We start from the raw sequence: 15,786 nt of genomic DNA, 5'->3' as shown, positions 1-15,786 counted from the left end.
AATTTAATATGCTGACATACTATTTACTCATTTTTGTAAATCTAACACAGGCATGCACAGTTATCGGTCACAGGTTTTTTGCCCATGTTTAACACTACACAGCCTGTCTGCTGGAGTAAGGAATTAGTAAACACGAATGAAATAGCAGGAGACATTTCACTGATGCGGTTTGCTCCTCACACACTGCTCAGGCCCTTACCTACATGCCTGGCCAACTGATGACTTTGACTGATTTTCAGATCTGTACTCCATCAATGTGAAATTGCAGGTCAATATAAATATTTGTATGATAGTTCATCTATCTAATTTTACCTCATCAGCAAGTTTCATCAGGCTTGCTGCCTCTGCCCCATTATATGTACTGATTGCTTTCACGCCCGCGTGATGTCACGTGCACAACCGATCACTTAAAGTGAACCCGAGGTGAAAATAAACTGATGAGATAAAAAAAAATTGTATTTATGCTCCTACTCCTAAAAATTATTTTTTTTTTTAGACATCCCATGGTTTTATTTTATATTTAAACATTTACAAACTACGGTACATTGAAGGTTTTGTTGCCTCTCCTCAGTGCCAGCCTAATAAATGTCCCAGAGTTAGAAAAAGGTCAATCGTTTGTGTATTTAATCTCTCCCTGCTCTCCGAAGTTGTATTATGCCAGGAAAATTTGTATGGCTGTAATTAGCTTATCAGTGATGTTTACTATACAGTACTGTATTCCCAACAAGGTACCAACAAGACAGAAGCTATCACGTTCATGTCTAAAAATTAAGTCTTTCATGCACCAAGTAAAACAGCCTGGTTATTATTCTGTTTGTACCTTACATACACGTTTATCTCATGTCACATGTCGCCTCGGGTACACTTAAAGCGATTGATTCTTGGTCTAATTCCCTTTTGATGAATCAACCAATTCTATTATTTTTAGCAGCTTATATGTCTATGGGCAGTACATATAAACTGTTGTGTACAAGACCTAAATCGCTGTATTTATTTACTAAATTTCTAAACTTGAGTATAAAAAGCACATATATGATAGCCTGTTAATAGAAGCAAACATAAGTAAATCATAAGCAAAAAATTACCTGACTACCTTGAACAAGCCAGAATTTAGCCGCCTGTTAAACTGCTGTGTGTAAACTCAGGAATTCTTGACCTGGAGTAATGCTCTATTGACAGTCCAAAGTATAAGCTGATCCCTGATAAGAACTTGCACTGTGCAGGATCCTACCCAGTATATACGGTACTTGGGTTATGATGTGACAGTGTATGAAAGCTATTTGACTGTACTCCTCCTGGTGGTGATTGGTGTTTGTACAAGCATCTGTCTGCACAGAGGTTATGTACTTCTGCTACTGAAATGCTTTCCTTTATTTTGAATTGAAAACAATAAAAAAGTAAATGAAACAAAATGTAAATTAAGGAAGATTCCCATTCTTTAGTTGCACATAGCAATGAAACCTCAGGAGTTTCATCATTTTCTATAGTTGTTTTGTGGTTATATGCATAACATACATACCTCTCAGCTGTGACTTGTCACCACTAGTAGTGAACCATCTCTTCTTATCAGAAAGCAGAGCAACATGCACTCTTGAGTGCACAAGATGAGATTTAAGAAGCTGTATCCTGAATACGGAGGTAAGGAACATCCCCGTTCTTTCTAGAATTCTAAATAATGAAAGAAAAGTGCACTAGTATTAAATAACTTCTAATGCTAAGTGTATGGGGTGCAAAAAGAAAAGTAATGCTGGGCACATGCATTTCAACCTAAAACATTCAATTGTACTGTCAATTCAGTAAAACAAACTGCCTCAGGATGCATCAGTACAGCACTTGCCCTGGAAATGTTGCCAGAGGGAACAAGTGCAGATGCCTGCCTGCAACATTGGCCCTGCATGTGTATGCACCATAAAACTACATACAGATAACAGAAACCCTCCTTAAGCTGCCCGCCGGAAGCTAATTTATCATGTACCGCAACCAAAAGTTAGATACCGGTACTGTTCCGGATGTTCTACAGCAGGGATCTCAAACTCAATTTACCTGGGGGCCGCAGGAGGCAAAGTCAGGATGAGGCTGGGCCGCATAAGGTATTTCACAATCGCGGTGCATCGCCGCCTCTGCCCGCCCCTCTCACTCTTCCTTCACAGAGAGGGGCGAGGAGAGGCGGCGATCAGTGCGGCGATTGACGTCAGGGGGGGGGCAGAGCTGAAGCTGAAAGCTCTGCCCCTTCCAGGAAATGCAGGCGAATTGCCCCCCAGGCGATTTGGGGGCTCTGCAGCCCTTGTTTAGTGGCGGGGATGCGGCGGATTACTTGGGAGCACTGAAGCGAACTATAAGGAAGCTGTTGCCGGCGAGGGCCACAAAATATTGTATCGAGGGCCGCAAATGGCCCGCGGGCCGCGAGTTTGAGACCCCTGTTCTAGAGGCTTTCCACATCCTCCTCAATTTCACCATAGCTGACAAGGACACTTCCTAAAGGTGCGTACACACATGCGACTATAGTCGTTTAAAACAATCGTTCCTGGGTCATTTCAAACGACAATCGTTTAAACAAAAAAAAAAAAAAAAAAAAAAAAAAACCACGATCATTTGCAAAGGTAGTACATCGTTGGAAAAGGATCGTTCGTACTAGGCTTGACATGCGCATTTCGCTATTTTTCCATGCAACTTTTCATTTTTATGCGCAAGCGCAATAGTTGCTTTATGTGATTCAATGTTCGTTCTAACGATCAAATCGTTCCACACCTTTAAAAGCTAACTTTATTTAGGTCGTTCTTTCGTCAATTAAAAATGTGTTCATCGTTCACAACGAACGATCGTTGTCGTATGTGTGTACGTAGCTCTAGTTTGTGGCCACGCTCTCCTTCATGTACAACCACGGCCATACTGCGACTGCTTGGGTACGGGCATGCCTGCACACAGGGACATTGCTAGCTCCAAAGATCTGTGGCACACGCTCCGCATCTATTCTGCAGTGCTCTGAATGTCCCCCAGGCAGCGGGCGGGTAGTACTCACCTCCGGCTGCTTTGTCTCCAGATTCTGTAGACATCTTCTCTTCCAGGCTTCTCCCCTAGTGTCTGAGAATGAATTATATGCTAGAGCTCCTAGCATCTGATTCTCAGATGCTAGTGGGAGAATTGCCAGCTACGGAGGATGTCTCCAGAATTGTAGAGTGGATGGAGGATATAAGTAGTTGTTCCTGCTGCGCTACTCTGGAAGGGGGGGGGGGGGGGGGTCAGGGGGAGTAACAGTGAGGACACACACAATAGTGCATGCTCCCTATGGAGGCTCCACAGCTTCCAGCATGTCACCACAACACCCAGCATGGCACCTCACAGCACCAAGCATATCCTATATGCTAATGTGACACTGCCTATTTATGGGATATGCTGCATTTTATTTTTTCCAGCATTACTGGAGAGGGTAGGCTTCATCCAATATTTTGCTGGGCAGGCCTGCATAGACCTCCATTAAATTCATGTAAATTTGGCCCCACAGATGACCAAACCCACATTCTAGTGCATGGTCACACCCATTTTCCAGCTGGAGTGCCCAAAAGTGCCCCGGATCTCTTCGGATCCTAACAACGCCCCTGCCTACACAGAAGCAGAAAGCCACTTGTGGACAAGTGGCTTCTGCTTACTGCATAGGCTCAGAATGGCTGTACTTGTACATGGCGGGGAGTGCAGCCACAAGAACATATCTGACAAGCTCTTGCAAGGTCCAGTGCACACCAAAAACCTCTAACAGATCTGCAAAACGCAAGAGGTCTTTGAAGCAGATTTTCAGAGCCATTCAAGGCATGTTTAGAGAGGTTTTCTAAACATGCCTAGCTTTTTGGGAGCGTTTTTGTGTAGCAGAATTCATATATTGTTACAGTAAAGCTGTTACTGAACAGCTACTGAAACAAAAACGCCTGGAAAACCGCTCTGATCTAGCGTTTTTCAGAGCGGTTTGAGCTTTTCCTATACTTTACACTGAGGCAGAAACACATCTGCAAACCGCAAAAATGCTGCAGGAGCCACATTTGCGGTTTGCTAAAAGCCTCAAACCGCTGGTGTGCACCATCCCATTGAGATATATTAGCCAAGCGTTTTCAGAAGCAGCGGCGGTTTTGAAAATGCTACCAAAACCGCTTGGTGTGCACTAGGCCTCAGATATGTTCAGAGGGCCTGTTCCCGAGCAACTGTGGGGTTGAGGACATAGGAAGCCTCTGGACCTCCCTTTACCTAAGTAAATATGTAACTTTGTTTGCAACCAAGGGTTCATTTTGAATGGAGTAAAGACAGGAGTTTTTACACTGAGACTTCCCATCCTTTGCTCTTGTGGCACATCATCAAGACAGAATGTAAAGACTACACACAGAAATAAAATATATCCTTGCAGATGTTCAAGCACTTACTCACACTACAAAAAAATGCATTTCTCTTTTTATCCACACTGAAAAGATTAGAAGTCCTGTCCTATTTTTGGTGACCCTGTCATTGAGATAAAAAATTAGTGAGAATCTTGACAGAAAAATTTGAAAATAGAAACCCAAAGCTCTACCAGTTCCACTTTATATTTTTTTATCTTGAGAATACCCACCCAACAATCCTAAAGACCTAGAGCAGGGGTGCCCATTGAGTAGATCGCATCTAACGGAGGATCGCGAAGGACTTCATGGTAGATCCCGACCGCACTACATTTTCCAATGTGTATATACAATTGTGCTCCAAAAATTGTGAATAGGTAGATCATTTTGACTTGCTAATTTTTAAAGTAGCTCATAAGCTGAAAAAGTGTGGGCACCTATTACCTAGAATAACCATAGAAGCACAGATCTGCACAGGTTTTGTTTCACTGTGCTCTTTACTCAGACAAGCCACAGTAGCAATGTAAAAAGTACATAAATCCACAGCGCTTGGTGCCCAGAGCAGCATCTGTAGTCTCACCACAGTGCTCAAAAAACAATAATTCATAGTGACCCTCACCAAAACAAATCAACAGGTCACTTTTCCATCCAGTAAAATAAGCATATTTATTTGCATTTAAAACATCACATATGACTTCCGGTTCCGGCGCCTGGATGTAAGCAGGAGGGGAAGAGAGCTCCGCAGACCGCGCTGACCGTTATCAGCCGCAACAGCTTCTAAAGTGCCCCCACTCACTTGTGCAAGCTGCGGATATCCTCCAGCGTGATCAGCGCTCCCCCCGGAACCGAGCATGGACCGTTATGTAATGCGGTCGGGCCGCAAGAGAAGCAAGGAGGGCGAGGAAGGAGAGGATGGCAAGATGGCGCCTGACGCCTCCCCGCAGAACTCCAATGCCGGCAGCCAATCCCCTGAGTGGGAGAACAGTCAACAGCGTGACGGCTGGGACTCTGTAGCCGATCCCCAGGGAGCAGGTGAGCAGATGTCCACAGTTGACTATAAAAGAATAGCCGCTGAGGTAGTAGCAACGCTCAAGCCCGAGCTACATGCTGCAATACAGGCCGCCCTGGACAGGTCCATGAGGGACATTCACAGGCAGCTGCAAAAGCACGAATACAGATTTGCACATGCAGAAGACCGCATACAAAAGCTGGAAGATAGAGAACAGCAGAGAGTACAGTTCCTCCTGGATGACAATAAGCAAATGTACTCTAAACTGCAGGATTTAGAAAACCGATCTAGGCGAAACAACATCAGAATAGTAGGCCTCCCAGAATCTATGCAAATGCAAGCCCTCCATGATTTTTCTGCCGCGACACTACCCAAACTGTTAGGCCTAAAGAAAGGGTACAAAGTGGAACGCTCCCACAGAGTCGGGCCCCCCCGCAGCTCAGATGACAAGAAACCCCCTAGAATGGTAATGACTCGCTACCTTGATTTTGCAGATAAAACTGCTATAATGAGGGCATACAGAGCAATGGAAGGCCCCCTTGATTTTCAGGGCAACACCATCAGACTATTTAATGATTACTCTGCAGAGGTCTCTAGGCAAAGACAAGCCTTCAACCCTGCATGTGCCTTGTGCATCCAGAAGAAGATAAAATTCTCTTTGCAATACCCGGCTATACTAAAGATTACAGACGGAGATGAAGAACTGCACTCTTCACATCAGCAAAGGAGGCTTTAAAATTCCTAAAAAGCAAGAATTTCCCTCCACCACAGAATCTTCCAGAATGACTTTAATGTGTATTTCTCTGAAAGCATCTTCAGAACCACTAGGGGGCACTGTTGCACTAGTAATAATCCACGGTGCTGGAAAACTTTCACCATCTCTTATCTTTGAAATTCACACAGCACGCAGGAACACTGTTTAGAACTTACTTACAAAGGCTGTATATAAGGAGGCCAGGTCTTGGAGCTACTATAGAACTAACTGCTTCCAGGGAAGAAGTGAAGCCTCATTTACCATGGTTTGGTTTTCGGTTTTGTTTTTTTGTTTCCTTTTAAAAGCTTTTCAAATTCATGGAGACCTGATGCTACATGAACATTTCCAGCACGACATGTTCCACGACTCCGGCCGTGGCTTGCTGGACTGCTTCCAACGCCATATTATTATATATGCATCTGATTTCCAGCCACGATTTTACTGTTTAGGGGGGAAGGGGGGAGGGTTACAGTTGGTCAATCCTTTCTATTGCCTAATGTTTGATGTTTTATGGGATGTGAAACGCGCAGTCGGACTCTTAGACCCTGGTTAAGATGTCTTTTAAAATTACCAGTTGGAATGTGAAGGGACTTAGATCCCCAGGTAAGCGCTCAGTGATCCTGAGGCACCTAAAAAAAATCCACACTGATATAGCCTTATTACAGGAAACCCACCTAACCAAAGAACAATTCACCTATATGAAAAAGTCATGGGTTGGACAGGTCTATGGCTCTCCATCCCAAGAGAGGAAATCAGGGGTGCTAATCCTAATTCATAAAAACTTCCCGGGGGAAATGATAGAATATAGCAATGATGATAAAGGGAGATGGGTAAAGATCCGACTGCGGGTTCACTGCGAAGAATATGAGATAATGAGTGTGTATGCTCCAACAGATGAGGATAAGGGCTTTTTCAGATCTCTCCTTGCTACTACACTATCAGCCAATACAGCTAAGCTAATTCAAGGGGGGGACTTTAATTCACTAATGCATACTAAAGAGGACAGATCTGGGTCTTCCTTAATCAGCCCCTCAACTAGAAACAAATCAAAACTGCTGGTAGATTATGCAAATGAAGCCAGGCTATGTGATAGTTGGAGGACCCTCCATCCTGATGAATCCCAATACACTTTCTACTCAAACCCCCATAACTCCTGGTCCCGATTAGACTATTTTTTCACTTCGCCCCTCCTAATGCAACAAATTGAATCCGCGGAAATTCTCGACCTCTTAATCTCAGATCACGCCCCTGTACAATTATCAGTACTCCCTAAAATGCCGAAAGGCTCTGATATTCTCTGGAGATTTCCAAATTACTTATATCAGGATGAAGGGTTCGCAGCTCTACTTCAGCAATGGTGGTGGGAATACAGGGAAACAAACAAAGAGCATAGGGGTAATGTTTTTCTATTTTGGGAAGCGGCCAAACCGGTCCTTAGAGGAAGAATAATCAGCTATGTAGCAGGGAAAAGGAAGCACTCAAATGCACAGTACTTGGAGTCAGTGGATACCCTACGCGCAGCGCACAAAAATTTCCTAGATAGGCCATCCTTAGAAAATAAGCTAGCTTGGCTACGAGCTAAGGGCCTGGCTGATCAATGCTTAAAAGCTAGAGATAAATACCTTAAAACCTACAGAGACCTGTACTACCATAAATTTGGCAACAAAATGGGCACTCTACTGTCCAAACTAGCGAGACCCCCCCACACAAATTCCGTAATATCTAGCATATATATGAGCCCAGGCCAAATCACCCACGACCCACGCAAAATAAAAAATACATTCAAAGTCTTCTACGAGTCCCTGTACCGTAACCAAAAAACTCAAACGATCCCCGTGCGAGACCAAGATCTGCTAAGAAACATTAAATTGCCTACGCTTAGCGAAGACGACCTTACTTTTCTAAATGCAGAAATAACTGAAGCCGAGGTCACTTCTACTATTAAACATTTAGCAAATAACAAGGCCCCCGGACCGGATGGATTAACCCCAGAATTCTATAAGCTACTTAAAACCGACCTTGCCCCGGTGCTCACATCCCTCTTCAATCATATCCTAAAAGAAGGCAAATACCCCAACTCGGCAAACATAGCATACATTAAAATATTATTAAAATCAGGTAAAGACCCCCTGCTACCCAGCTCATATAGACCCATATCGCTCATAAACCAAGATCTCAAGCTTTTATCTAAAATAATGGCAGATCGCCTGGCAGAGTTGATGCCTCAATTAGTAAGCCCCCACCAAGCAGGCTTCATCAGACAGAGGTCAGCGGTCTCAAATATACGCAAGCTATTAATAGCCCAAGATTATGTAAAAGCATACCCCGCCACATGCAAGAACTACGCTGTTCTTTTAATTGACGCGGAAAAAGCTTTCGACAATGTGCAATGGGATTGGCTAGACAGAGTATTGGACAAGCTAAATATCACAGGCCCTTTCCGCAACTTAGTCAAAGCTACACAGACTGACCCCTGTGCCCAAATTTATACACCAGGATTTCTCTCCCCAAGGTTTAAGTTAGAAAAAGGAACAAGGCAGGGTTGCCCCCTGCCCCCCCTCCTTTTCAATCTAGCACTGGATCCACTGACTCGAATACTGGAAACGCACATAGAAGGCATTCGCATAGGAGACACCACACTGACCCAAGCACTATTTGCGGATGATGTTATGATCTTCCTATCTGATCCCGCAAACCAATTACAAACAGTTTTTAGCTTATTGGAAGAGGTGGGAAAAGAGAGTGGGTTTAAAGCAAATGTAGCAAAATGCGAAATCATGTTTCTATCTAAGCAGGCTCTGATCCCCCCGCAATCTACTTATCCCATAAAAATATGCTCACAAGTTAAATACCTAGGACTGAATTTTAGTAGACACCCAGACAAGCTATACACACTTAATTACACCCCTTTGATAGCCAAAATAAAGCGCCAATTGTCGAGCTGGGCTTCACTGCCAATCAATCTAGTGGGCAGAGCAGCATTACTCAAATCTGTCAGCTTTGGCAGGCTTCTATACCCACTCCAAACCCTGCCAATCCTCATGAAACACATAGATATCAAAGAACTCAACAGGGCCTTTACGCACTTCTTGTGGGGGAAGGGAAAACACAGGATTGCCCTTACTAAACTTCAGCTGCCCAAAGAAAAAGGTGGGTTGAATTTACCCGATATTAGACGCTACAACCTGGCGTGTATGACTAGACATATTAGAGACTGGATCAACGGCTCTAGCATCTTTTCAAATCACACTTTAGAGGCAGCATATGCTGAACCATGGTCCCTACCGGGCCTTCTACACAGCAAAATCACATCTTTGCCCCTATGCCTCAGATACAGCGAAACGATGCGAGACACAATAATCACATGGAGGGAAATCTGCAAAAGATTTAAAATACCTTATCAGATCACAAAATACATGCCATTTTGGGGCAACCCTGGCTTCCCTCCCAGCCTGACACATAGGGGTTTCTTGGATTGGGAAAAGAAAGGCCTAGTAAAACTAGGCCAGCTCATACACCTAAGAGAAAATAAAATATTGTCCTTCTCTGAAACCAGAGCAAAATTCTCCCTCCCTCCTCACCACTTTTTGTACTTTGGACAGATGAGAGCCCACATAGCCAGTAAGCTGAAAGACCTATCTAGCTTAGTACATATAAATGCATTTGATACCTTCATTGCCCCGCACCTAACAAGGGTGTCCCTATCCCAACTTCAATCCTCTCTACAGATTCAGGATAGCCCCTCGAAGGCATGCCTTTCTTTCCAATCATGGAGCAAGGACCTGGCAGACCCAAACATACCATCCAAAATAATCTCGGGACTGGGAACTTTCAGAAAACTGATGATAGGGGAAAAATGGAGAGAATCGCACCTCAAGTTCATTCACAGAGCAAAATATGCTTTCAACATTAAATATACCAGACCCCCCCCCCATACTACTCACCAAAATGCCCCAAATGCCAATTTCTAAACGCAGATATATTACACTGTGTATGGTCGTGCCCTCATATTAGACTATTTTGGCTAAAGGTTGTAGATTACATCTATAAATTGTGCAAACAAAAATTGCAACTAGACCCAGCACTACTGTTATTTAATTTCCATGAGACTCCTGAGACACGAGACTGAGCGGAAAGCACAGCCAAGGGTGTGGGCCCTTTTCCACACTTGGTCATTATCGCATCCAGAAAAGTAATCTTTAACAAATGGATCCATGCAACACATCCCTCCATTTGGGATGTCAAGGAAGAACTAACACATTTGTTCAACCTAGACAAGCTGGACGCCCTAGTCCATAAAGAGAAACGGACTAAGCACCTCTTTAAAATTTGGAAGCCTTTCATCCTGGCCACCTTTACAACAGCGGAAAAAAATAAACTCATGGAACATTTCAAGTATACCGGCTGGTACTGTACTGCCCAACTACAAGGCACCTTGGGCAGACTGGAAATTACAAATTAAAGGCATTTACCATGCTTTATGCTGGAAATAAATACTGCTGTAATAGGGGACTCTAGTAAAAATTCGTCCTAATGGCAAAGCACCTAGGAAAGGATTGACCAACAGGGGTGGGTTAGGGAGGAGAAGTTAAATTGTTCTTTTGTTTTGTTGCCCTGGTTTGGGGCAACCTCATGTGACATATGGACAAATATCAGGCACCCTTTTATTATCCTGTATGTTATATCACCCATGTTGGGCTACAATCTGGTGCCTCAGATTTCTTACGCTCCAGGAAACATGTTAACACCTGCTATTTGTTTTGTCATGTAAAAACTCCTGAAAAATCAAAATAAAATATGTTTAAAAAAAAAAAAAAACATCACATATACAAGGACTTACTTCCAGGGTCCTTTTCACAGGGACCCTAAGTAGATAAAAGCCTGTAGCATAGCTCCCAACTGTCCCTCTTTCGGAGGGACAGTCCCTCTTTGGGAGCCTTGTCCCTCTGTCCCCTTTTTCCTCCTCATTTGTCCCTCTTCCAGGACTTTGTCCCCCTTTCTATGTAAATATATCTATTTCTCTACATTACTGAGCGCGCCCAGACTGGTGCTGCTGCTCTCTAAGGCTGCTCCAGACATTACATCTCATTTCTGCTACTTTAAACCTCTTAATAGAAAGACTGGACCGAAATTTCAGTGGATTCTAATGTATCACTTCTCCAGCAACACCTATAACCTTTCAGAACACCTGGATTACTTGGGGTGGCAAAGATTTAAGCTGGATTGGATCTTCCTTGGTATCACACACTGCTGGACACTGCACACCTTCCTTGGAATTGACCTGAGACCTTAAAGACTTTCTGCCTCTTTGTGCCCGCCGTCTCCCATCCTGTGAGTAACTCATCGATTATCTACAGCATCTATGCTCAATAGACTATATTTTTCTACATATATTATATATTATATCTTCAAACTCCTAAACAAAGGACTGTGTTTTCAAATCCATGCTGTCCATCCATACATCTCTGTGTAAGGACAATTCAGTCTATACAGGCCCTTTGATCTCTGCAGGATACCAGCCACAGCTGTGAAAGTTCACACCTTGACTTTAAATAGGGCCTTTCTTAGCAGGAGCCCTGAGCTGTCTCTTGTCCATCCTAATGTGTAAACATCAATATTCAGCACAGACACTTCTAGCTGTATACCAACCAAGAAATATATATCCAATTGACAAATCAACAATAATTCTACTCAAGTCTGTTGGAATCTACAGAAACACAAAGAAAGGATCCAGGGGACGTGGGAAAAGACGTTATTCACTGCAGAACCAAAATAACTCTGTGACAAAATCTACAGAGTACACCCAGCCAACAACCCTAATAGCTCCAGCACAATCCAGCAGAGATGACAGCCACACATCTGGAGACTGTTCCCTCCTGGAGTCCTCAATCTCAGACCTCAGCTCCCAGGGTAGCCCCATCAAGGCTGTCCTCTGCAACGTTAGATCAATAAACAACAAAACAGCAATCATACATGATCTAATAGAGTCTTCTGATCTGGCCTGCCTGACTGAAACCTGGCTTTCTGAACCTGTTGGCCCCACCCTGGAGGCAGCTGTGCCAACAAACTATTCCGTGATATACTGCAACAGGAAAGAACGCAGGGAAGGAGGGGTTGCACTTTGCTTTAGATCAGCTTTGAAAATCAGACTACTTACTGTAGGTCCTACCAACTCGTTTGAATGCTTGGGGGTGCAACTTTCAGCTGAGGAAAACATTAACATATTGCTGATCTACCGCCCACCAGAAAAATACTCAGACTTCCTTGAGGAACTTGTAGACCTCCTATGCAACCTAACACTGGAACACCCCAGATGGATTGTTCTTGGAGATTTCAATACATGGGTGGACGACGACTCCTCACAATTTGGAAAAGAGCTACCTCGTGTCTTACATGAACTGGGCTTCCTCCAATCAATCAGCTCTGCTACTCACAGGAAAGGCCACACTCTGGACCTTATATTCCATACTGGGCTGTCAATAGCCAATGTGGAAATTAATCCTGTTGCCTGGTCAGACCATCACACTATCCACTTCTCTCCCTCAATACCAGCCGTCAAACACCAGGTCAAGAATCAAATAAAATATCGCCGCTTAAAAGGGCTAACACCTCAACATATCCGAGATAACCTTAGCTTTGATGAATTGACTGACTCCAGCTTGGACCCTGATACTCTGGTGTTTAAATACAACAAATGTGTGTCCTCCACCTTTGAGACCATTGCTCCTCTGCGCACCAAATATCCTACTCCACACCATCATGCACAGTGGTTTGATAACGCTATAAAAGAGCTGAAAAGACAAGGCCGAAAACTTGAAAGGCTGTGGCGCAAATCTCAGTCCCCAGAAGACAAACATGCCTTAATCTTCCACTTGAAGAGCAACCAAAAGGTAATCACGGGAAAAAAAATCATCCTTTCTATCACAAGAGATTGCAAATGCAGTTAACAAACCAGCCCAACTGTTCCGCACAGTGGAAAAACTCTGCAACCCAGCATGTCAAAAAATTAATATCGAGTCTTCAAAGGACCTCTGTGACCAATTTGCCCATTTCTTCACAGACAAAGTCTCCGCTATAAGGTCTGCCATCCAACTTACAGCATCTGAGCCTAATATAGCGCCGAAGACCATTAGCAGAGACAACGTAACACCTTGGTCAAACTTCAAAGAAATTGATGAAGAAGTCACATCAAGCATCCTCCTTCACATCCGCCTAACTACCTGTGACCTGGATCCTGGCCCAACACAGTTCATGTTGAACTGCCCCGACCTGTTCGTACCGGTATTCCTCAAAATTGTTAACTGTTCCTTACAATCAGGGATATTTCCTGCTTTACTGAAGGAAGCAATCGTCAGACCTCTCCTCAAAAAACCCTCCCTGGACCCAGATGCAATGACCAGCTACAGACCTGTCTCTAACCTCCCCTTTCTGGGCAAGCTAATTGAAAAAGCTGTATACCTCCAGCTAGAAGCCAGAATCCTACAAAATAACAGTTATGACCCATTCCAGTCTGGCTTCAGGAAACACCACAGCACTGAAACTGCCCTCATCCAAATATGCAACCACCTGCTCATGGCAAGAGACAGAGGAGAGTGCTCGATCCTCATACTGCTAGACCTTTCTGCAGCCTTTGACACAGTTGACCATGACATCTTGATAAACAGGCTACAGGAATACTGCGGCATTGATGGCATAGTACTTCAGTGGTTCCAATCCTTCTTGAGTGGCAGAACCCACAAAGTGTCTATGGGGCCCCTCCTGCCCACCCCTGTAACACTTAAGTATGGGGTGCCCCAGGGCTCAATCCTCTCTCCCCTGCTTTTCACAATTTACATGCTACCGTTGGGAAAACTAATCCAAAAACATGGCCTGACATACCACTGCTATGCAGACGACACCCAACTATATCTTTCATTCAAGCCTTGTGTGACAGACCCAACTCTAACTATAAACGCCTGCTTACGTGAACTACAGCAATGGATGAATGACAACTGGCTGAAACTAAATGCAGACAAAACTGAAGTCCTTCTGATTGGAGGGCAGAGCATGATAAAAAAACAACTTAACTTGCAGTCTTCACCACTGGGAATAGGAGGCACGGATCTACGCAGCTCTGATCATGTGCGTAGCCTGGGAGTTCTAATTGATGGGGATTTAAACTTCAGAACTCAAATCTCTGCTGTGGTGAAATCATCCTATTTTCACCTGAAGAACATTGCAAAAATCAAGCACCTCATACCCCCAGAAGATCTGCCAACCTTAGTCCACGCCTTCATCACATCCCGACTGGACTACTGCAATGCTCTCTACACTGGCCTACCAAAAAAGGCCTTGTACCGCCTACAGCTGATACAGAATACTGCTGCCAGACTGCTAACCAACCAAACCCGTCACTGCCACATAATGCCAGTCCTGCATTCCCTTCACTGGCTACCTATAGAATGGAGGGTCCTATTCAAGATCCGCCTACTGACATTTAAATCCCTGAATAATTTAGGCCCTGGATACATGAAAGATATGTTACAGCTGCGTAGCAATCCCCGCATTCTCAGATCCACAGGTTCTAATAATCTAGTCAAACCCAGAGTCCACTTGGAAACTTTTGGTCCCAGAGCCTTCTGTCATGCTGCCCTTACGTTTTGGAACTCCTTACCTCAATAGATCAGGACAGCCCCATCCCTGGACGTGTTTAAATCCAGACTAAAAAACCCACCTGTTCAGTCTGGCATTTGCAGAAATATAACTTTTGTTGTGTGAATACTTCATCCTACTAATTACTGAATCTGAGAGAGCCTAAGCGCTTTGAGTCCTATGGGAGAAAAGCGCTATAGAAATGTTATTGTAAATTGATATATCTCTTATTTTCAAATGTTAATACGAAGGAAAATGCACCAGGATAGAAAGGACCAGTGTGTATTGAATTATTATACAACATATTTTTCTTATGAAATCTTTATGGTATGCGTGACTAGGGGTGTGCCGGGGGCGGGATCAGGGGTGTGGCAGGGGCGTGGTTTAAGTGTCCCTTTTTCTCATCTCAAAAAGTTGGGAGGTATGCCTGTAGTGTATCACAATACACATATATCCAGAACTATCTCACATAGATATCAGATAGATTGCCCAGTAATTACCTTTCTATCAATGGATCGATGTCACTGCAAGCTCAAAACACTGAATCTCCCGGCTGCCTGTAATGCACCTCACTGATTAGGCTCAATCCTGTCAGGTGACGCACTGTAACTCTGGGATAGTTACATCATCATGGGACCCTTGCCATAGCGTGATTGGTCACAGCAGTCACATGGGACAGCATACTCATGCCATTGGCCGGTTACAAACACTGAGGATGCTGGGAGATGTAGTTTTTAAAACCCATGCATTCCACATACACTTCCTAGGTTTTCACATAGATTAATGCAAGATTTTTATAAAATGAATAAATAGAAAAGCAGTGCTAGTAATAATTTAGCATAAAAGTTATAAAATAATAAGATAAAAACAACAAATCGTATTGCACTTCCCATTAATATACTTATTGCAGTATTCCCTATAGTATTACACTGTATATTGCCATCTAGTGGATAAAAGAATTATTACACTTAAGAATTGTCTATGAAACAGTTTTTCTTAAAATCGATGTTCAAACCTCTTGGTTGCATTGTTTT

General features: G+C 43.6%; 1 protein-coding gene across 2 annotated transcripts in view; it reads right to left on the bottom strand.

Annotated features, from left to right (window-relative positions):
* Positions 1–15,360, bottom strand: part of LOC137518691 (enoyl-CoA hydratase EchA19-like) — a 100,247-nt gene extending 84,887 nt beyond the window's left edge. The window contains exons 1-2 of one of the 2 annotated variants that reach the window (XM_068236862.1): positions 15,253–15,360; positions 1,520–1,668 (exon numbers count right to left, since the gene is read on the bottom strand). In XM_068236862.1, the coding sequence (XP_068092963.1) occupies positions 1,520–1,649 (130 nt within the window). In that variant the 5' untranslated portion in view covers positions 1,650–1,668; positions 15,253–15,360. Of the gene's footprint in view, positions 1–1,085; positions 1,132–1,519; positions 1,669–15,252 lie in introns of those variants that run through there. The other variant, XM_068236863.1, reaches the window with a different exon arrangement.
* Between the last annotated feature and the right edge of the window lie 426 nt (positions 15,361–15,786).

Source organism: Hyperolius riggenbachi, chromosome 5, assembly GCF_040937935.1.
Source record: "Hyperolius riggenbachi isolate aHypRig1 chromosome 5, aHypRig1.pri, whole genome shotgun sequence".
Taxonomy (NCBI): domain Eukaryota; kingdom Metazoa; phylum Chordata; class Amphibia; order Anura; family Hyperoliidae; genus Hyperolius; species Hyperolius riggenbachi.
Note: the sequence above shows the minus strand (reverse complement) of the source record. Positions and strands in the feature narration are given on the sequence as shown.